Below are 23,904 nucleotides of genomic sequence, written 5' to 3'. Positions count from 1 at the left end.
TCCTTCAGAGAACTTGGATGAAATCTCCACTTTCATGCAGACAAAAAATGCAGGCTTTTTCCCATCCTGGTTTTTAAGGGTGTGTATACATTCATGCACAGCTGCAACCCAAATTATTTCATGTTTTCTTATTTGCAATCCTAGTTAAAATGCTTCATAAAAATTTTTTCTTCAGTTTCTCTTTCATGTTCAATCTAACACTTTTGTAGCTTTATGCACCTCACAGTATTTATCTTCTGCTTTATATGCATTCTTCATATGCAATATTTAAAAAAAATCATTATTTAACAAGAGAAATGCAAAGAAAACAAAACCAGAGACCTACTGTACTTAAACTTAACGCCCTCTCCCCCCCAAAAAAAAGCACCCAAAACCAAAACCAACCAACCAAGCAACCAAAAAAAACCCCCCCAAAAAAAAAAAAAACACAGAAAAAAAAACAAAAAACACAAACCAAAACAAACCAAACAAGAAAATCAAAATTCTTCCTAAACCAAAAAGTTTGGCCATTGTTTGAGAAGCCACAGTTCCTGCACCAAAAGACCCAAGAAGTCACATCATGCCTGGTATCAAACCTGGCTACCTCACAACCTTAGCCTGAATGACCAATTACCCAGCTGGCTTGTAGGGAAGTCTTCAGAATCATTGCAGGTACAGCCTCAAACTCCTATACTTGCAATTCCCTAATGAGAGAATTAAATCATTCCATCCATTCCACAACATTAAATTATTTAACAAATTATTTAATAAATCAGTGGAACAGTACCAATCAAAACTTTTATTTCCCTTTTTAGCAGTTTGTGAGAGAAATTTCAGCCAGCCTAGAGACACTCAATATATCTTTCCAAATGTTCTGGGGATTTTCCAAAATGCAGTCTTTAGACTTGGCAAAAACTGGGTGTGTAATTCACAGCACTGCTAGACTTTTATGATAGATGATTTTTAGCTAAAAGCCTCCAAAAATTAGAGCACTATCTAGGATTTTTTACTTGCTATTCTATGTGCTGTTTTTCCCTGCACAGGGAATCAAAGTTCAACCACCCTCTGTTGCCCTTCAGAAATGAGCCCGTCACACTGAACCACTGGCAACAAAAATACTCCCTGGACTGGCTTTCAGCTTCAGGCTCTGCAGAGCTACAGATTCAGATAAATAATGAAAGCTATATGCAGAGATGGCAAGAGCACCATTGAATACACCTCTCTTCACTTCTTACCAAGTCCCTGACAGAGCATTAATGCATCTTATTACAACCTAAATTCTGAGCACCATATACATACAAGTAAGTCCTGGTACACTGAAAATGCACTTGTACACAATGGCTGCACTCCAGTCTTACCACTTCAGACTCTCATCTCATTAAGGGATGGGGAAAAAAAAAAAAAGACTTCACTCTTAATATCCACCATAAATGTCACGAGTAATGCCAACATATATAGGTATGCAATTCAAATAGAGATATTTCCCTGTTTATTGATTCCAACTCAGCAACAACTTTCTGGAGCAGAATCTGCTTTCTTTTATATCAGTGATGGACTGACTTCTTAAACTTGGCCCATATCTTCTGGCAAACATTATATGTTCAGCTTTGATAAATAAAGTTCGTATTTGCCACATTTGCACAGGAAAAGCTTCCTTTAAAAACTGTCAAATGTTTTAAACAATGGTTTCGTGCACGAAATGGGCACATGTGGTGCTGTGTGCTGTGCTTCCAAACCAGTTCCATTTTTATCATCCACAATTTTTAAACCACTTTCTAACATCTTTAATCCAGGTTTCCCAGAATCTTTTTGGTTTTTTATTTAATTTTCAGAATAGACAAGAGGCAACACAGACTCAAGGAAAACATAAGCTCAAGAAAAGGCCACTGTTTACACATTTCAGGTGGTAAAGGAAGTGTACAGTGTGTGAAAGGTGCTAGGGACAACCACAATTAAATCTACGTGAAGCCACTGTCTCTTTTTGTCTTAAAGAGCAAACCATCTCATTTGCTCTTTAAGGAAACCAAACATGTCGTGAGAACTAATAATACTTTTTCAGCCAGGTAATATTTTCCAAGCTAATACATAGTCTATTGCAGTGAAGTGACTGACTGTTCAACTGCAAAGCAAAAATGGTTTAATATTTCCTTAATAAAAAAGTAAAATAATAAAATATAATATATATAATATAATGAAAGAAAAAAGAAAACCACAAAACCCCACTACACTACTAAACACAATAAATGTTTGAAAAATAAAATGTGAAGGGGGAAGAGGGATTTTCTCCATAAACCAGTGCCTTGGTTTCACTGATTTTCAAAAGGGCAGGCATCACCCATTCTTTTTAAATCCATGCCGATAAAACTGACGCGTGAATCTAAATATGAAATAAAGATGCTCACATCAGAACTAGTAAATATTACTCAGAAAACAAAAGCTGAAGCTAATACAGGAAATCTAGGTGCAATATAAGAACAAAAATAAAACAAGTAAATACAACAACCTGAGTTAAAATGAAACCAGACATCTTTTGCTTTGATGCTGTTCTCAAGGTGCCACTCTCAAGAGTGAAAATATTTCTGACTTGAGATAGAGTATTTTATTATGATCTACAAAAAAAAAAAAAAACACATTAAAACTGTAAAAAGGGGGAAAATAAAAGGTATTGAAGTTTTTGGCTTGAAAACATACCTGCATGAAAAATTATTTGCTTTTAGAAATTAAATCCTAAAATGTTATACCTGCTGAGACTGCCAGCACAATCTAAGATTTTTTGCTGCATAAGTTTATAAACCTCATTCCAAAAATAGGCTTCTACAAAAGAAATAGGCACAAATGTACATTTTCTCCAGAATTCTCTCATCAAAATGGTGCATTTATACTTCCTCTGATTAATCAAAGAATAGAATTGTGCGCACCAGGGTGACTTCAAGGGACAAACCTACCCCCAACTATTTGAGGGTTCTCTGTGCCATCTGCAGCAGAGGATGCAGATTGCCAATTGCCTCCCTGCATCTGCCTTCCCTCCACACACATACACAGTCCTGCTTTAGCAGGGAGCTGCAATTCCTCCATGGGCAGGGCAGCAGACATCCACCTCCAGCAGCAGCCACCAGTTTGGCAGGCGGCAGGGTGGCAGTTTGCCAGGGACAGCAGCCTGCCCCAGCAGCCACCTGCTCGAGACACAGAGTATGGATTAGCAGCTCTTGTCTGACATGTCACAGGGAGGCAGGAAAAGGACTGATATTTAGAGAAAATGCAGCTTCCGTATGAGACAGGAAACCCTTCTCGAAACACAAGTTTCCACCTTATCCCCTCCAAGCCCTTCCCCTTGACACAAAGGTCAAAGTCTTCCTTCCCTCCTGCTTCTGACTTCCCAATGACTTCCTTATTTTCTCTCTTCCTCCAAAAGGCAGACAAGGCTGTTGCTTGTGAGATGAGCTTGTTTTGTAGATTCATACGGGATAAGAAAATCTCTGCTATCCACTCTTGCCCTCTCAAAGATCACTCTCCTCCCTAAAGTGCTACTGGAAGCCTTTTACCCTGCACTGGCACCTGCCACCTTCCCAGTCTCCCTCACTGCTCCAAAATCTTTAGCTATTGCATCAGCAGGACTGTGTTTGCCTGAAGAGATGTGATTCTGCCTAGCCATACATGTTACCCTACACTTTTCCTGTGACATGGTGTTGCAAGGGTAACTGAATACAGTAACAAACAAGTGGCACGCAAGACAGAGAGAAATATTTAATTTTCTCACAATCTCAGGAAAGCACTTTACAACCCTCAGCAGATGCCTACATCCTTCATGGTCCCATGAAGAACACATATACCTACTCCGGTGATTTGCTGCGCTTTAGCACAAGACAGGATACCAGGGCACAGCCTGCTGCAGGCCATCATTCAGACTTCAGGTCATTCTCCAATACCTTTTCATTCAAATCTGTGAAAATTTTTATAATTGTATTGACTATATACCTATCTAACAGAATACAAACAAGGAGTCAATACACTCTACACATATAGTAAAGGTTAGCAAAGATTTTCCAACAGTAACAGCCATATTCACCAAAGGAATATAGGCAAAGATTCTGAATTTCATTGTCGTTAACAGCCAGAGTCCCTGGTAATAAGACACACAAGCACACTACCAAAGATCTAGGGATTAGATTTACAAACCTTCTGAGCCCTCAGCATTTCTCACAGGCCAGCATACATATTTTCAAGTAATTTAATAGAAATTAAGAAAACATCCTGAAAAAATGCTTCAGTATGATTCAAAGATCCAGCTTCAGACTGCTCATATTGTCACTGTTTATGAACAACTAATACAATGATACATTTATTGTCATCTTCCATTAAATGCACTGTACTAGCATGCATGCAACATGGTCCTAAAGCAAAGTGTGATCATGACATGAGATGTTGTGCTCGACCTGAAGCAGAGATTGGTCCTTGTTGAAAAATGGCCAGAATCCAAGACAGGAACAATATGAGATATGTTAAGTCTCTTAAAAAGTTTTTTTGGCAAAGGAAAGCATAGGGGAAGTTTAACTCTGTTAAGCTTAATTACTCTGGATATGTTAAAATACATTGTAGTTTTGTACTTAAGTAAACCAAGCCATTTTACCACCTAATGCAAAGCCCTTATCAGTAGTAATGTGCTGTCAGATTTAAGTACTTTTATTGTTCACTAGCAGCATTTTAAATTCCCACCTCCTGTTAGAAAACCTGAAGATCAATAATGCTAAGGGAAGATGTTCTCTCATTTAACATCTTCAAAACTATGCCAAGGAACTGGAAGGCATCCTGAAACCACTTTCAGACTGACATGGATTAAAATAATTAATGGTTGTGTATAGTCTCCACCATGACATTTAAATACAGTTGAAGTGCTCAGATTTATAATTGAAAAAGTTTAGTAAGCTACAAAGTTATTATTTTCACGAAATATACTAGCCATCATCTGTATTTTCTTTTCTTTGCAAATTTTACAAAAAAATAAAGTAAAAAATCCAAGGTTTAAATAAAAAACACAAAAAAGCCCAACCAAACAAGAACAAACCCACAAACCTATCTTTGAAATAAAACAAAAAACAAAGCAAAAAAATCCCCACAAAAAAAAAAGAAAAAAAGGGGAAAAGAAATCTGAAAGATAGCTGTGTAGATACATCTTCCAATTACATTAATTGTGAATACATTTTGTCACTTTTAAAATTAGCTCAACATTTTTATTTTATTTTCTTTGGAAACAGCTGATTATCTCAGATAAAGGACAATATTTCCTCAGCAGTTATTAACTTTGGTGGCAAGCACATAATATTGTGGACTCAGTTTCAAGCAGAAAAGGAAATGGACTGTAAAGACATCTGTATGTAAGAGCTTTTCTTATTAAAGAGTAGACTAGAAATAACTATGTGGGGACAATTTTTGTGGTGGAGGAACCTGCAAACAAGGAAGAAAAAAGATTGTGTTTGAGAAATGTCTAAGAAATTCAAGCATCAGCATAGAAAATTTAATTAAATGGCAGAGGTTGAACACTACACCTTACCTAAGAACACAGTGATTCATTTAGCACTTGAAATCCTTAAATCAGTGATTTTTTCCACAAACTATTCTCTAGACCCTGAAGAAAGTGCTTACAGCATGACTCACTTTCTCAGTCTCTATTCCCCTCCCTTACCAGGAAGTCAAGATGATAAAACTTTAAGCTGGATACAAATTATGCTATCCCAAGAGGAGCAAAAAGTAGTAGTAAGTAGCTACTTATTTTTGGCTAAAATCTTCCTGTACAGAGTAGCATCCATTTACTCTGCCAATATCCAAAGAAAGTGCCAAATGCTTCCCTGCAGCACCACAATATTTAATGCTAAATCCTAAGTTATATATTTCATTCTCCATGCATATAATGCCACCACTGAAATGTTACCATGACAGGAAAAAAAAATAATCTTAATCCTAGATCTTAAAAATAAAACTAGAAGGAGGAAGCAGAAATGTTGCTTTGCAAGACTCCCCCTCATTTTGTTTACTATCCAAGATACTGTTTTCATTGACCACACTGGGAATTTTCAAAATAAATGCAGAAAGAAAAAAATACCAAAAACCCACCACCAAAATATTTATACATATTTTTCTATGTTTATCAAACATACTAAATGATTAGTAAAATCCTCCATTATCACCACTTTTTTCTCAGTCTCCACACACACACTCTAATTGGGAAATGTCCATTCTTCCTTTTTTTTTGTACCCCTGGACTTTATTGCTTCTTTCACAAATAAACACAGGAAAACACGCAACTGCAAGCTTAAGAGTTTTCATATTGGCTGAGAAAAACAGCTCTGCAGAAAGCCTGGATATTAGTACAACTGTACTGTCAATATAACACAACGCCTTTCCTTATTAAACAGCATTTCTAATATTATTTTCAATAAATGGAAAAGGTCATAACTGCACAGTCCCACAGGTTTTAGAGTAGACTGCTTATGACCTCTGTTTTTTGCATGATACAGGTAAAATTATCTTCCCCAGTATGAGTTTCCTAACACGGATTTTGAAGAGTACAAAAGAAACCTGTATCCATGCAGGAGTTTAGCACCAAATTCCACATTTCTTTTTACCACACCTGGAAAATTCTTAAAGGAAGCTTTTATCTTATTACAAGCTGTAGAATAGAGTTAAAAATACAATAAACTCCATGTTTTATTTACTTTTCTCCCTTTTAGCCTTTTTTTTTAAATGCACTTACTCTTGTTAGAACCATTTCATTCTTTGAAATTTATTTCAGAAAGCAATAATTGAATTAATCATATAGCTTCCTACAAATGAAAACCACCTAGTTATCACTTAAGACCACAGCTGAATTTTTACTTCCTGTGTAAAGTTATTCTGGATTTACATATGCAGTCACCAAATTTCCAAACTCCTACCTTCCATACAGCACCTCTTAACAATACTCTATTTTGCACAAAGCCTGTTGTTATTCCTTTTATTAACACCTGGAGTAATACAAAGGATCCAACTATAAGGACAGAAAACAGATGGTTGCTGTTATGTTACTTCTGCATTTCTTGCAAAAAGAAAGAATGTGAACAACCCATGTGATCAAGAGAAAAGCTCAATCAGTTGAAACAAGTACTTCAAATTTGTTTTCTTTTCTTATATTAAAACTGTTACACAAATTCTTTGGTAATCTGCATACCATTTATAAATCACTGAATAAAGTAGAATATTAAATACAATTACATAAAGTAAATAAAATACAGCTGCACAAATACACATAAATATTTAAGAATCCACACCAGATGCAAAGAACCACAAAGCTCTGATACTAGTACAACAATTTTATTTTATGAATAGATCTTTTTGTGAATCCACAAACAAGACCCAGTTCTTAAAAACAATTCAACTCTGGTTCAAAGTGAGTCAGTAGCATAAACAGAAAACTTTAGTGAGTTTCTACTAGATGGAGCTCTAAAATTAGAAAGCTACTTCAAAAATTAATGAAGTAGATACGATTTAGAACTACAAGGAAAACTGGGACACTGGCCAATTTCAAGAGAGTTTGAAATTTTAACTGACTCTATCTCAGAGCCAGGATATTCAACACTCAAAACTATTACCTAGTTGCAAATTACGTGAAAGATTATACACCTACCATTAATCCATTTAGCTTCTGGATTATGAACAATGAACTCTTTTCTGAAGAGATCTTCCAAGGACAATCGGGTTTCTGATGAATTTGCAAGTTCATCTAAAATAAACGTAACAACATCATTTTAGATAGTTATTAAAACCAATATATCCAGTGTAATTTCGAAAACACTGGAATTATAGAAACAGAACACAATGTCCTGATAAAATCAATAACCAACACCTTCCTTGTTTTTTGTTTTTTTTCACTTCAAGAAAACATTTTATTTTTCTTTAGTAGAGCTTCAGAGAACAAAGCATTGATACCTCAGACTGGGACATCTGAAGAATGTGCTTGGCACTATATTATACCAGAACTCTAAGTGGCAAAGGTCCTTCCTCCCACAGCCTTATAACAGAAGAGAAGTTCTATTACAAACCAGTACAAAAATTTCCTAACACTCAAAGAATGTAGGTGAATTGATCACCTTACACAGACAGAAACTAAGTAAGATACTCCTGTAAGTAAATTTGGAACCAATTTCACTCTATTCTATAAATTAAAATGTTTATATATATTTATGTGCACATTTACTAATCTGCACTTACTCTCTAGTGACAAGCACAACATAATATTGGCTAAAAGCCTTGTGTTTTCCCAAACATGATAGAACCCAGGAATATTGCGCTTCTGAACACTAGCCAACACTGATTTTCTAAACAAAATAGTAAGTTGTCAGCTCCTAAAATAATTTCCATGGTTCAGGAAAGGAAAAAGAAGCTCTGCTAAATTATACTTGTTCTGTAGGTTAAAGAAATCATAAGTAACTGAGATTCAATAGTGAACAGTCACACTAACATGTGAAATCAGAAATACTTTTAAAGCAAAAGTTCTGCTGTCAAAACAGAAGGCTTCCAATGAACATTCACTGATGGCAGCTATGCGCTGCACCTGTTTTAGGCTATTTGGAACAGCAGCTGACAAAAGCTGCAGTACATGTTGACTATGCGCTAGCAAAAATATGCACCTATGAACTTTCTAACATAATTAAAGAGAGAGATGCCCAGTCAGATCTTTTAATCATTTTACTGTTATTGGGCAGGTTTGCCACGGATTACTGCAGTATCTCTCTGCTCTATGAGCTTTCCCTTACAGTGTTCTAGGCATCCTTCTTCTCTACAAGAGGATCTTTTTGTTAGTCAGTTTGTCCTTAAAGATTGCTGATATTAAATAGTGCTGCTGATGACCTATAGAAAACGACTATCTAGAATCACAGCAGTTAAGAAGTAATGTTGTTATCTTTATGTCAACCCAATAAACTATGAGCATATTTTTAACAAAGAAATGTGCTTTGTAAATGTCATATCCTGTAATACATTTCAGATGAAAATGTGACTCCTTCACAGTGAATAAAGTCCATCATAGTTTCTTTATAGGTCTTTATTCAGCCAAATTTCTCATTTACAGGCTCAGCTGAAAGCTTACTGGAATAAACAACAATATGATATTTTTTGCTTTCATATGGCTTGGAAGGCGGATGCAGGGACTGCGAGAATTAAGACCTTAGGCCCACTGTACGAAAGGATCTGGTTCGAGACCGTCTTAAGAACCTGAACGTACACAAGTCCATGGAACCTGATGAAATCCATCCACAGGTCCTGAAGGAGCTGGCGAATGAAACTGCTAAGCCACTGGCCATCATATTTGAAAAATCATGGCAGCCAGGTGAAGTTCCCAATGACTGCAAAAAGGGAAATATAACCCCCATTTTCAAGAAGGGGAAAATGGAAGACCCAGGGAATCACAGAGCAGTCAGTCTCACCACTGTGCCTGGCAAAACCTTGGAGCAGATTCTCCTGGAAGGCATTCTAGGGCACATGAAAAACAACAAGGTGCTTGGTGAGAGCCAGCATGGCTTCACTAAGGGGAAATCCTGCCTGATCAATTTGGTGGCCTTCTATGATAGGGCTACGGAACTGATGGACAGGGGTAGAGCAGTCAATGTCATCGGCCTGGACTTGTGCAAAGCGTTTGACACTGCCCCACATGACATCCTTGTCTAAATTGGAGAGACATCAGTTAGATAGGTGGACCACTCAGTGGATACAAAACTGTCTGGATGGCCACACGCAGAGAGTTGTGGTCAACGGTTCAATGTCCAGCTGGAGACCAGTAATGAGTGGTGTGCCTCAGGGATTGGTGTTGGGACCGGTCTTGTTCAACATCTTTGTTGGTGACACAAACAGTGGGATTGAGTGCGCCCTCAGCAAGTTTGCCAATGACACCAAGCTGTGTGGTTCGGATGATACGCTGGAGGGAAGGAATGCCATCCAGAGGGACCTTGACACGCTTGGGAGGTGGGCTGATGCCAACCTTATGAAGTTTAACTATGACAAGTGCAAGGTCCTACACATGGGTCGGAGCAATCCCAGGCACAGCTACAGGTTGGGCAAAAAGGAAATTCAGAGCAACCCTGTGGAAAAGGACTTGGGGGTGTTGATTGATGAGAAAATGAACATAGGCCATTTCAGTGTGCACTCACAGCTCAGAAAGCCAACTGTATGCAGGGCTGCATCAAAAGGTGCATGACCAGCAGGTTGAAGGAGGTGATCCTGCCCCTCTGCTCTTGTGAGACCTCACTTGGAGTATTGTGTGCAGTTCTGGTGTCCTCAACATAAAAAGGATATGGAACTGTTGGAACAAGTCCAGAAGAGGGCCACAAGGATGATCAGGGGACTGGAGCACCTCCCATATGAAGACAGGCCAAGAAAGTTGGGGCTGTTCAGCCTGAAGAAGAGAAGGCTGCATGGAGACCTCATAGCAACCTTCCGGTGTTTGAAGGGGGCTTACAGGGGTGTTGGGGAGGGACTCTTCATTAGGAACTGTAGTGACAGGACAAGGGGTAATGGGTTAAAACTTAAACAGGGGAGGTTTAGATTGGGTATAAGGAAGAAATTCTTTACTGTTATGGTGGTGAGGTACTGGAATGGTTTTCTCAGGGAGGTTGTGAATGCTCCATCCCTGGCAGTGTTCAAGGTCAGCTTGGACAGAGCCTTGCGTGGCATGCTTTAGTGTGAGGTGTCTCTGCCCATGGCAGGGGGGTTGGAACTAGATGATCTTAAGGTCCTTTCCAACCCCAGCTGTTCTATGATTCTATGTCAGCACTGCCTGGTGCAGACATTTCAGTTCTTCAGCTACTATTAATAAGGTGCATCCTTACTGTATTGAAGAGAAACGCCTTTTTAATGCACATTGTAAATTTATGATAGACACAAGGCCCTCACAGCTGCTCATTCCACACAGCTGCTGCTTTTTTGCGTGTACCTCACTTACAGGTCTCAGCAGGGCCCCAATAAGCATTTACTGACTATAATCAACTGTCCCTTCACTTGACATCCTATGAGGTTAAGCATGCAAAATTGTTCAAATATTCTCACATAGGACAAACATCCTAATCCTTAAATAATCTGCTTTCCCTCTTCCTACGTTTCAGGAATCAAACTAACCTGTTTGGGTTGATTTTTTTTAGTCTCCAAGTCCAGCACAGGACACAGTATGCCAACAGGACACAATATGCCAATCTTTCTAGAGATTTACAGCAGAGTAACATTATCTCTCTTGATTTATACTTAATCCCTGTGTTCACACATCATGAGACCTTATTAGCTCTTGCTCCTGCCACACACTGTTTTTATCTTCAATGTAAGCACATGTTGTTACATATGCTCTACTCAGCTCCACAAATACATTCTCTGTCTTCAGAACAGCTAACAGCACCAAATACTGGGCTCTTCATATAGTCATTTTCCCCTTCCTCCATAACCTTGCTGACTACTGACCCTCAACAAGCTGCTTGCCATCATCTATTTTGATTCAACACACCTTGCTCCTGATGCAGTTTATGATCTCAAAAAGATTCTGCTTCTAACTTCTACTAAGTCTATCTCTGTTTATTGTGACCCCTTATATTCTGTCAGTTTGCCACTATCAATCAGGCTAACACAAACAGTTATGTTGCCAAAAATTGTCTTGTCAAAACCAGTTTAGTTTTCACAGGTTTTGTTTGTTTTTTTATTAACCGTTTTAATAAAAATCACTAAATATATCAACTGCGTACAGAAAGGCTGTCAAAATAGTAAGTTATACCAGCTCTGCTCTCTGCCTTTTATCTAAATCACAAGGAGCTCCTGGAGAAACTCCAGTACAAAAGAAGCCTACGGAAGGCGGCAGCACGGAGAGGTCACCTAGGAGGAACACAGAGAAATTATCTGAGCAGCCAGGGATCAGGTTAGGAAAGCTATTGCCCTGATAAAATTAAATCTGTTCAGGGATGTCAAGGGCAACAATTAAAACTTCTCTAGGTATGCTGGCCATGAAAGGTAGACTAAGGAAAAATACAGGACCTCTTTGGAAGGAAACAGGAGACCTGGTTACTGGGATAAGGAAAAGGCTGTGTTACTCAACAACTCTTTTGCCTCAATCTTCACCACCAACTATTCCAGCCACACTGCCCAAGTTGTGGCAGGGAAAAGCAGCCAGTGGGAGAATGAAGAACTGATGTAAGAGTAGACCAGGTTCAAGGCCATTTATGGAACCTGAAGTTGTGCAAGCCCATGGGACCTGAGCAGATGCATTCATGAGCCCCAAGGGAACTCGCTCATGAAGTTGTCAAGCTATTATCCGTCATACTTGTGAAACTCTGGCAGTCCAGTGAAGTTCCTGCTGACTGGAAAAGGGGAAATATAACCCCATTTTTAAAAAGAAAAAAAAAACTAACACAAAAAACAAGACCCAGGGAACTACAGGCCAGTCTGTCTCACCTTGCTGCCTGGTGGCTAAGGGATGACTCTCATCATCTACCTGGACATGTGCAAAACATTTGACAATGGGGAAAAGGGAAATATAACACCCATTTTCAAGAATGAATCATGGAGAATATAATCCTGGAAAGCATGCTAAGGCACATGAAAAGCAACTAGGTGATTGGTGACAGCCAGCATGGCTTCACTAAGGGGAAATCCTGACTGATCAATTTGGTGGCATTCTATAGCAGGGCTATATATATAGCAGGAAATGTTGCATAGGTGGAAAGAAGTTGACGTCATCTACCTGGACTTGTGCAAAGCATTCAACACTGTCCCACATGACATCCTTGTCTCTAAACTGGAGAGACATAAAACTTGATGGATGGATCACTCAGTGGATAAAGAACTGTCTGGATGGCTACACACAGAGTTGCAGTCAATGGCTCAATGTCCAAATGGAGATTGGTGACAAGTGGTGTCCCTCAGGGATCAGTGTTGGGACAAATCTGTTTAACATCTTTCTCGGTGACATGGACAGTGGTATTTATTCACCCTCAGCAAGTTTGCCAATGACACCAAGCTGTGCAGTTTGGTTGATACGCTGGAGGGAAGGAATGCCATCCAGAGGAACCTTGACATGCTTGTGAGGTGAGCTGATGCCAACCTCATGAAGTTTAACCATGCCAAGTGCAAGGTCCTACACCTGAGTTGGGGTAATCCTAGGCACTGCTACAAGTTGGGCAGAGAAGTTATTCAAAGCAGCCCTGCAGAGAAGGACTTGAGGGTGTTGGACTATGAGAAAATTAACATGAGCACTCACAGCCCAGAAAGCAACTATTGTTCTAGGGCTGCATCAAAAGCAGCGTGACCAGCAAGTCGAAGGAGGTGATCCTGCCCCTCTACTTGGCTCTTGTGAGACTCCACTTGGAGTACTGTGTGCAGTTCTGGTGTCCTCAACATAAAAAAAAGATGTGGAACTGTTGGAAGAAGTCCAGAGGAGAGACACGAGGATGATCAGGGGGATTGAGCATCTCTCATATGAAGACAGGCTGAAAAAAATTAGGGCCATTCAATCTGGAGAAGAGAAGCACGTAGACCTCATAGCAGTCTTCCAGTATCTGAAGGGAGCCTACAGTGATGCTGGAGAGGGGCTTTTCATAGGGGACTGTAGTGATAGGACAATGGATAATGGGTTTAAACTGAAGAAGGTGCAGTTGTTAGATGAAAGGAAGAAGTTCTTTACTGTTAGGGTGGTGAGGCACTGGAATGGGTTGCCCAAAGAAGTGGTAAATTCTCCATACCTGGCAGTTTTCAAGGCTGCGTTGGACAGAGCCCTGGGTGACATGGTCTAGTCTGAGGTGTCCCTCCCTGTGCAGGGGCTTGGAACTAGATGATGTTAAGGTCCTTTCCAACCCAAACCATTCTGATTTGAAATTGTCCCTCATGACATCCTTGTCTGTAAAGTAGAGAGGCATAGATTTGACACATGGACCATTTGCTATATAAGGAATTGGTTGCATGCAAAGAGCTGTGAACAACAGCTCAATGTCCAAGTGGAGACCCGTGACAACTGGTGTTCCTCAGGGGTCAGTACTGGGACTGGCACTGTTTAACATATTTGTCAGCAACGTGGACAGTGGGGCTGAGTGAACCTTCAGCAGGTTTGCTGATGACACCAAGCTGTGTGGGGCAGTCAACCTGCTGGAGGGAACGAATGCCATCCAGAGGGACCTTGACAGGCTGGAGAGGTGGGCCAATGCAAACCTACTGAAGATTAACAAGGCCAACTGCAAGGTCTTGCATTTGGGTAGGCACAATCAGAAGCAAAAATACAGGCTGGGCAGAAAATGGAGTGAGACTAGACCTCAAGGGAAAAACTTGGGTGTGATGGTTGATGAGAAGCTCAAAATGACCCAGCAGTGTGTGCTTGCAGCCTAGAAAGCCAACCGTATGCTGGGCTGCATCAAAAGCAGCGTGACCAGCAGGTCGAAGGAGGTGATCCTGCCCCTCTACTTGGCTCTTGTGAGACCCCACTTGGAGTACTGTGTGCAGTTCTGGTGTCCTCAACATAAAAGATGTGGAACTGTTGGAAGAAGTCCAGAGGAGAGACACGAGGATGATCAGGGGGCTTGAGCACATCTCATATGAAGACAGGCTGAGTGCTGGGTTTGTTCAGCCTGGAGAAGTCTCCAGGGAGACCTTAGAACAGCCTTCTAGTACCTAAAGGGGCTTACAAGAAAGCTGGAGAGGGATTTTTTACAAGGGCTTGTAGCTACAGGAAAAGGGGACATGGCCTTAAACTGGAAGATAATAGATTTAGATTGGACATTGAAAGAAATCCCTCCCTTTAAGGGTGGTGAGGCACTGAAAAGGTTGCCCAGGGAAGTTGTAACTGCTCAGTCCCTGGCAGTTTTCAAGGGCAGGCTGGATGGGACTTTGAGCAACCTGCTCTAGTGGAAGGTATCCCTGTCCAGGGCAGGGGGGTTGAAGCTATATGATCTTTAAGGTTCCTTCGAAGCCAAAACATTCTATGATTCTATGAAGAACTTGTTCTATTTTAAATAATGCACTTTATTCCCAAATTACCAAATCATCTACTATCTTTTTTTTCATTTCCATTTTAAATTTGCTGAATGTTTCCTTGAAGGAACCATATTTCCCCTGTCTTCACACTATTTCCCACAGATTTATAGACACTGGTGTGAAATTATATATATTACGTATAGAAAGTGAACACAGATAACAGAAGATATAAACAAAATCAAATATTAAAACCTGAATTGATACTTCTGAACTATACATGAAACTAACAACAGTTCAACAACTGTTGTGTATTTATTCAAAATGACAGACCTGTTTGTGCTTCTGAAACTGTAAGACTGCAAAACTAGAAATTAATAGCCTCATTACCTTTCATGAGTTTATAGGATATTATTTTTTCAGGTTAAATGTAGTCTATACACCTCATAAAATTTACCTTCTACCTTAGCAAATAAAACTAATAATGATGTAGTGTAGCATATTACAAACTCAAACTCCTTACTGGCTTTTCTGTGGAACAAACATTGGAAATTACAATAAAAGCTTGATGTTAAATGCCATCTGACATGGCATTTAACAATCTGGAAATTAAATTAAATGGGGAAAAAAACCCAAACAAAACAGTAGTAAACTGTATGCAAGGTAACAGCTCTATCAGAAATCAGGAATTAGTATATGAACTATTAGTATAGTTTGTATTATATTTGCATCAAAATAGAAAACCAACTTGCCATAAAGTATTCAGATATCAAACCCTTTTTGCCAATTTATAGTAGGTATAGGGAGCCTATGCAGCATTTAACAGAACCCTGAATCTTCTGGTAATGAATCTCCACTTCAGAAAAAATATTTTTTAGTTTGCTCTCTATGACTGTAAGAATAGCATGAGAGATGGTGGGGAGGGGTCAATCCCAACCCTGTTCTAAACAGATTTATCTGCTGGATATGATCCAAATGGACCCATTTTCTCGAGCCTGATTTTACTCAAAACAATTACAAAAAAGCAGTTTCTGTCAGTTTGGATGACATAAATATTCCTTGAAGCATTTTTTTTTCTGCAGAACTGTCCTTTTTTTTTTTTTTCCTCTCATCAAGATAGTAAACTCTGAATTTGCTCTGAGCCTATGATTATAGTTACATGCCATTTTGCTCAATGGTAATTACTGTATATCAGCATGCATGGTTTAAATGTTAATATCAACATCCTAGTAAAGGAGTTTCACATAGAGCATTGGAGTCTGCCTCTCTCACTTTCAGAAACTGTAAGTTAACACGGAAGTAGAACTGCCGTCATTCCAAAATGAAAAACAGCCTCAAGGGTGGCAGTAAAATACCTGTACAGGGGTGGCAATGTCTGTACAATTCTTAGGCTGTTCTTAGGTCATTTTTCATATACAGGCTTTCAGCTGCTAGTACTTCCAATTGAGCATTTCTCAGTTTTGAAATACAGATCAGCAGTGTCGATCAGGTAAGTCTTCAGGTAATTCCTACAATGTGGAATGCACTGTCATGATGCAAAGCACAAAACTATGCTGATTTAAAGACAGGAGTGAGGCACTGATCTCAGAAAATCTATCTATGAATATTTCACTATGTGCTGTTATGTGATGAAATTTCAAAAACATTAAATAGAATAAAAGCAGAACAAGAAAGATACCCATGTTATGCTGACATATAATCCAAATGATGGCATCTCAAAAATTTATATTTCCCAATATAAAGAAACTTTATGTATTTATTCCACAGTATTTTCTTCTTTTGTTCTCTCTTTAATACTTCTCCAGTAACCATCTATTAATACCCAAAAATCACTAGATGCATAATTAAATTTTCCCAGAGAACAAACAGGCTCCTGAATCCCCTAAAGTTTTTCCATGCTCTAGTCTATTTCATTAACAAGAGTAACCTCATTATTCGGTATCTTCATGCAGTTTATCATTGCACAAAACTAGCAAGGATATTTGCCTGCAAGCCTTCTACTTCTGGCTACAGAGCAGCATAGTATTTTGTACTCAGTGGGTGCAATGTTTGTTTTTTTTATTTTACTACTTAGTCCACAGAGGTTCACAGACAGCTGTTGAGCCACAGTAAGAGGTTACAGGACTGGGAGTCCATTGAGACTCTGCCACTAATCCCTTCCATTGCTGAATGGTTTAGTCTTCCATTTTTACATCTCTTTGTTCATAACACTAATACATTTATAAAGTTTCTGAGTATTATCAAAGACAAGAAAGCAATATAAAGGGACCAAAATATTATTAATATTGTTGGCACAACTTACTAAACCCGCAAACAGAATTGCCATACAGATATTCCATATCTTAAGCTAAAATATTAGTGGGTGAAAATACATCTCTTATTTCAAAACAGTTCCAGCTTAGTGTTGTATACTCATGCTGTATTTCACCTAATGAAAACCACTAAAAATGGAAATAAAGAATTTCTGTTTGCTTTTAATTTCACTTGTAACTTTAGTAGAACCTAAAGCTTCTTTGATGCCTTCTGCATGTAACTCAGGTTTTCCTTTAAAAGCTTGTTATTCTATATGGAAGCCTTGATCCCTTCATCATAAGAGGCATGAAAGCTATTGTTCAGAGTTTGAGTGAGGTCAAATGACAATTATTAAAGTCCACAGGGACCTGAGAGTTTCTTATATTGTGGACAATGTATAAATAATTGCAGGCAAAAAAGAGAATTTCCATTGGATTTGGCATATCAGTAAATACACTTTTTACTCTGCAAAACTTTCAACAAAACAATTAGACTTCTGAGCAACCACCATCTGAAATTCTTATCATCTCCACAAAAAGAAATAGCATGATGTACAGTCTTTAGGGGAATTTACATGAAATCTAAAAGGGATCCATCAGTACAGGCAGAACTAAACTGGGAAAGAAGTCTCTGATGCTCAAAACAGTATTAGAAATAATAAGCAATGCCCTCTGAACTATCCCAAGGTAGTATAGGACAATTCACATTATTGCACTGAACATCCTAATTCACAAATATTATATTTTATGAGAAGAGTTTTCAAAACCAAGTACTTATAACAACAGATTGGTTGCACCTTAGAACTGAGCACCTCACAATAGCCAGACCTGCAAGAAAGTTTTCCCGCCCCTTGAATGCTAGACATCCCAAGGTGAACTTACATATATTGAAGACCATGTAACCTCAGCTACAGTGCCTAGTACCTGTCAGCAAACCGGCAGGGTACCAGAATATTTTTAAAATTAAAAAAAAAAACAACTAATTAATCATGAAAAGTGAAGGGGAACAGCACTGACTAGAATCAAGACAGCTCCACAGTTTTTTTTGGAAAGCATTTCTGATCTGCAAGAAACTTCAGTTTTACAGACCTAGACCATCTTAGGAAAAAGGTTTTTATTTATATAAAGCTTTAGAGTCCCTATAGGATATCTCAGAACATCTGAGCTGACAGAACTAGTTTCACTCGCATGACTTGAACTGAAATGTAGGTCCCAGCTTACATTCAATTTTCAAGCACGCTCTCTGGATTTTGAGATGTTGTAATTCTCTGAGCTTTTTTAACATAGAATAAAAAAAATAAAATAAAATAAATTAAATCTCCCTAGGCTGTTTATTCTTTTTTTCACAAGTGCCTTCAAAGACTTTGATTTATGTTTTTACATCATTAATAATTATATATAGAAATTAGAGGCAGAACTGGTTTTTATTATTCTGGATTCCAGCATAACACTTTTGAGATTTTACAAGCTTTAAAAAAAAATGTTACCTCTCCCTGAAAAGAAAAACAGTTTTCTGTCTTAAAATGTATCAGGACCACAAGGCCATCATTTGCCCTCAACATCCATTTTTATGATTCCATGAAGAAGCTCTGATATGATGAGTCTACACAGCAATGTAGCTTTGCTTTCATTGTTCTCAAAATGTTCTAAGTAGAAATAAGCACAGTCATCTCTTTATCATTCCTTGGATGGCACCATGCATATATAATAGATACTTATACAAAACAGAAAACAGAATATTCCATAGTATTCCTACATACTCTCTCCAGCTGCCTCATTCCCTCTAACAAGCAAAGCTTTCTGATGCTTTTGTATTCAGTCTCACCACCTTCCTTTCAAGCAGCAGCAGTCAAACACTATACTTCCTTATGCACAGACCCAAGCAGCTTCACTTGATGATTTCATCCAGTGGCCAAATTGTCTGGAACCATTACTCAACTAAAAACCACTTCATTAACCTTTTTAGTTACACAAACTGGGCATTTGCATGGCAGAATATCTGCACAGCAATATTGACTATCTACACATCCAATCAAGTACTTTAAATAATAACTTTAAATCTGAGAAAAAAAATCGAAGGTATTTTTCTTTTAAACTTGTGTAGTTTTGCCTTCTCTTAGGTTTCTAGCCACAGCTAAATGGTTGCTGCCCCAACAGTAAAAAGAAAACCTTTAGAAAAATAACCTGGATCAAATCAGACAACAACAAAAAAAAAAAAAAAAAGCTTAACTATTTTATGTTTTTTTGTCTACTACTTGCCTTTCATCCTGCTTTTTTCTGTAACTGAACCATTAAGTAACTCCTCTTTGTTTTTGAGAGAAGAAAAAGATAAGAAGCTTGTGCGAGTACATATGGAAGATGCATGCTTCTGATTCAGTGAAAAGTTGCATTCTCAGCATTAGTTTTCCATGACATACAGCTTTCTCTTAGATCATCTGTGAATTTGAAATTGCACCAAGTGACAACATCTTAAAGTCAGGTTACACCTGCTAAGGCTAATAAGGATTGCTTGTAGCCATTTCGAGACTGCAACAATCCTGAGGACCTTGCTGCCAAAGTCAAATGCTTCTGCTCCACAAGGCCTCCTGTAATTCAAGTCCCTACAGGAACCAAATTTATAGTAGCCAGAAGTTAAACACACTTAAGGATACTTTAACATTTATATGCAATTTAAATAACTGCATTATGAATCATACACTTTCAGTAAGATAAATAAAGAAGCAGGTTACCTGGGGTTAAAAGAATGACAGACATAGTGATGAGTGAACAAACAACTAGAATCACCAGGAGCGCAATCGCAATTCCCTTCCAGTTCCTCTGTGGAGGGCTGTTACTTCCAAGTTCCTACAGGAATGGAAAAAAATAAAATAAAATAAAAGGAAAAGACCATGTTTCATAATCATATATTTCTAGAACTATTAGCAATAGGAAAATTACTCTGTGTATACTCATAATCACTGCATGGGAGGTGATCGTGATCCCTCCCCTCTCAACCCTCTCAAGTGTACACAGAGTCATCCCAAAGGTGTTGAATTTTTTTAATAGAGAACTCTCTTTTTATTTTAAACACATATATGTACATATACCCATAAGAGATAATCAAAAGAGCTTATACAAGCTGTCCAAAATACAACTCGTGTTAAAATGTGCTGAACACAGATTTCAGGACAATGCCAACTAGCAGATTATGAGACAATCACAGAAATGAAATGTAGCAATTCACTGTAATTCCACCTAACATGGTATGGATCATAAAGTTTTAAATACACTTCCTTTCTAATGCACACTATTAAACTTATTTGTAACAGAATACATTTACAAAACTGCCTGAAGCTCCAAGTATTCCATCTGAGGCTACACAGTTCTTCTTGTCTATACAGTACTTCAACTGTAAACTGCTCCCATATTATTTATGAATAAAAAAACAGTGGTCTATAACAAATGTTAAATGAATGCTTCTGTAACTACCAGTTACGTGCTCTGTAGTTACATGTTTAACTCCTATTGACTACAGCCAGATGCCATTCAGATAGCAGCAATACATCATCTGTGTACAGCTTCAGAGCAAAGAACACAAGCTCCCACTAAGCTTCAACTAAATAGCAGGTGAGGCAAAAAACTTGCACTTTAAGACAATACCACCCAAAAACTTCCCCTCCCCAGGACCTGACGCCACAACATGCACGAGCAGAGCACTACAAGGCTGCTTCTCCAGCGAATGAGCAAATGTGACAGGAGAGATTAGTTGAAGTCTTTCCTATTTGATCTGAGATCCTGAGTTTGTTTATCTTGCATGTACACAGCAAGAATATTCTTTTATCTTTCCCCTTTCTGCTGGACAAAAAGGCAGAGAGACATGACAGATCTGCCACCTCAGCAGGTGCAGGAAGGTACCTCCTGCTATGTCTTATAAGTTTCCAAAGGCATATTAGTATTTCTTCACATACACGTTCCTTCATTTTAAGTTTTCTGAATTACAAATGAGTACAAAATGGAGACGCCTTAACAACAGAAAATGACAATGTTCTTATGTCGAATTGGCTAGTGTACACCACAACAATACCATACATTACCCAAACAAGCATGTCTAACAGTGCCTTCAATTTTTAACTTTTTTTTTGACACCTCACTTGTTCGTTTCTACCCATGAAAGCCAGTTTCTCTTCCCAGTACTCTTTTTCCAGGAAACATAAGAGGAATTCCGCTACAGAGTCACTAAGCAATCCCACAAGAGAAGTCAGTCAATCACAGCTCCCAGCAAGGAGACACACATTGCCCTAACATAGCTGCTGCCCACTGGGCCCCATCCTCCTGCCTGGCCTGGGCCTGCCCGAGCTTGCTCATTTCAGAGGTTTTTAGCCTCACCAGATGGGAGAAGCACCGGCTTTATTTACTCAGTTTAAACCCTAGACCATAGCTGGTCTTCACAGGATCAGCTCCCTCACCTGATCAGTGTTAGCGTTCCCCTCCCCACAGCTGAGGCCAGCCATTAGTGGTAAATGGGCACCAGCCAGCCTGGACTGCTCTCAGCACTGCTGGCTGTAAGAGTAATTGTACTTTTCTATTATTACACAAATCTCCTCTCTGGTGTTGATACTGATTGAACAGCAGATAATGAATGATGTTCAATTATAGCACACAGAAGGAAATTACTAAAGACAGCTGCAGCTCAGTGTTAGCAGACAGACCCTTTCAGACTGAAACCTGTGCAGCTTTTCTAGGCATCACCATGTAGGAGAAGCCTGATTACCATAACCAACAATACATCTTTGATGCCCATATTATTTTTACTAAACTTCAGGGCTCCTGTCTGCCACAGGCAGGGTGAAAAAACATGGTCTAAGCAGAAACTCCTATATCCACCTTCCTTTCCCATCTCACCACCCATATTTCCCAATGCCTTGCAAACTTGACTGCTCTCCTCATTTCCTTCAGCTCCTTGTGGCTGACTCCCACCTCATTAAATACTAATTACCATAGCAACTTCATGATTATCCTTAGAGACAGTTGGTCTGCATAACAACTTCACAAGCCCCTTTGGTGCTCCCTAGGACATGAGGATTGTGTAGTTCAATTCTTTCTGGACAGCCCTGGCTAGTGATATTGCAAGGATCCCCAGCCTTTTCACAGAAATACAAAACTTTCACATCCTCCACATAAACTAAGGTCCACGCTATTATTTTCCCTTAAGTAAGAATTCTTTTAATATTAAAAGCACAGATTAGAAAATATAAACATATTCTAAACATAACAGTGTAAGTCTTACTCATATGACACTTAACTGAGTTCAATTGTAATAGAAGACCTAGCAGCTCATACAAGCAAGTGGCAGTGAGAAAACAGTTAGTTACACTCAGAAAATCATGAAACCCTAATTTCAAAGAATTGACTTCAAATGACAAAAGCTGAATAACTTGATGAATATACTAAAAAACTAGCAGGTTCTCGTTATTCAGAAGGTTATTCTCTGCAGACATGAATATTGTTCAATTTCTAAAAATAAAATTCCATTTTAAACACTTCTGCAAATTTCTGCAAGAAGAATATCAAAAGGATGAACGTGAGCTCTGAGCATACAGAGCTCACTGGTACCCATAGTGAGAAAGATGCAGGCTTCCAGATAGCTGAAAATCTTGGAAGACTGGCATAAAAAGGAGGACTGGTCTCTGACTTAGAATAAAGTATTTGGTTTTAATATTTTGATAAAATTTAAGAGTTGCTCCAAATTAATAGATTAGAAATTATTCAAAGGTCATTAGGATGTTCTGATATTGAGTGACAACATTCTGTTAAGACATTTGTGGACTTAATATGCAGTAATGAAAAAGATTTGATGAAATATTAGAAAATTCCTATAATAAGGTGAATTCATAGCACAATCAGTATTGTCAAGGACATCTCAAATTAACTTTTGTGATGCTAATCAATGCAAATCTTGGACTATAACTTACAAATTTTAGAATAGAGTAAGCTGCTGTTCATTCACAATAACATTTTTAGTCTTGCACTGCTTTTCAAAATGGTAATAAGCAAAAGGCAGTTAAACAGGTTTTTAGACCATATATCACTATCAAGACAGAAGCTGTCACTTTTGGGGCATTCAAGAGGAAACATCATAGACAGCAGTACAATAAGAAACTTTTGACATCCTATAGTTTCCCCGTATCTAACTGATAACTAGCATATGTGGATAAAAAACTGGCTGGATGGCCACACGCAAAGAGTTGTGGTCAACGGTTCAATATCCAGCTGGAGACCAGTAATGAGTGCTGTGCCTCAGGGATTGGTGTTGGGACCGGTCTTGTTCAACATCTTTGTTGGTGTCACAAACAGTGGGATTGAGTGCGCCCTCAGCAAGTTTGCTGATGACACCAAGCTGTGTGGTTTGGTTGGTACGCTGGAGGGAAGGAATGCCATCCAGAGGGACCTTGACACGCTTGTGAGGTGGGCTGATGCCAACCTCATGAAGTTTAACCAGGCCAAGTGCAAGGTCCTACACCTGGGTCAGAGCAATCCCAGGCACAGCTACAGGTTGGGCAGAGAAGAGATTCAGAGCAGCCCTGTGGAAAAGGACTTGGGGTCGTTGGTCAATGAGAAAATGAACATGAACCAGCTTCAGTGTGCTCTCACAGCCCAGAAAGCCAACCGTATCCTGGGCTGCATCAAAAGGAGCGTG

At 38.7% G+C, this 23,904-nt stretch overlaps 1 protein-coding gene across 1 annotated transcript in view; it reads right to left on the bottom strand.

Moving 5' to 3' along the window:
- DPP10 (dipeptidyl peptidase like 10) overlaps positions 1-21,718 on the bottom strand; it is a 234,834-nt gene extending 213,116 nt beyond the window's left edge. The window contains exons 1-3 of the mRNA XM_005154047.3: positions 21,674-21,718; positions 19,958-20,072; positions 7,637-7,732 (exon numbers count right to left, since the gene is read on the bottom strand). Of these exons, the coding sequence (XP_005154104.1) occupies positions 7,637-7,732; positions 19,958-20,072; positions 21,674-21,718 (256 nt within the window). The remainder of the gene's footprint in view (positions 1-7,636; positions 7,733-19,957; positions 20,073-21,673) is intronic.
- Positions 21,719-23,904: the final 2,186 nt, after the last annotated feature.

This window comes from Melopsittacus undulatus, chromosome 4, assembly GCF_012275295.1.
Source record: "Melopsittacus undulatus isolate bMelUnd1 chromosome 4, bMelUnd1.mat.Z, whole genome shotgun sequence".
NCBI lineage: Eukaryota > Metazoa > Chordata > Aves > Psittaciformes > Psittaculidae > Melopsittacus > Melopsittacus undulatus.
Note: the sequence above shows the minus strand (reverse complement) of the source record. Positions and strands in the feature narration are given on the sequence as shown.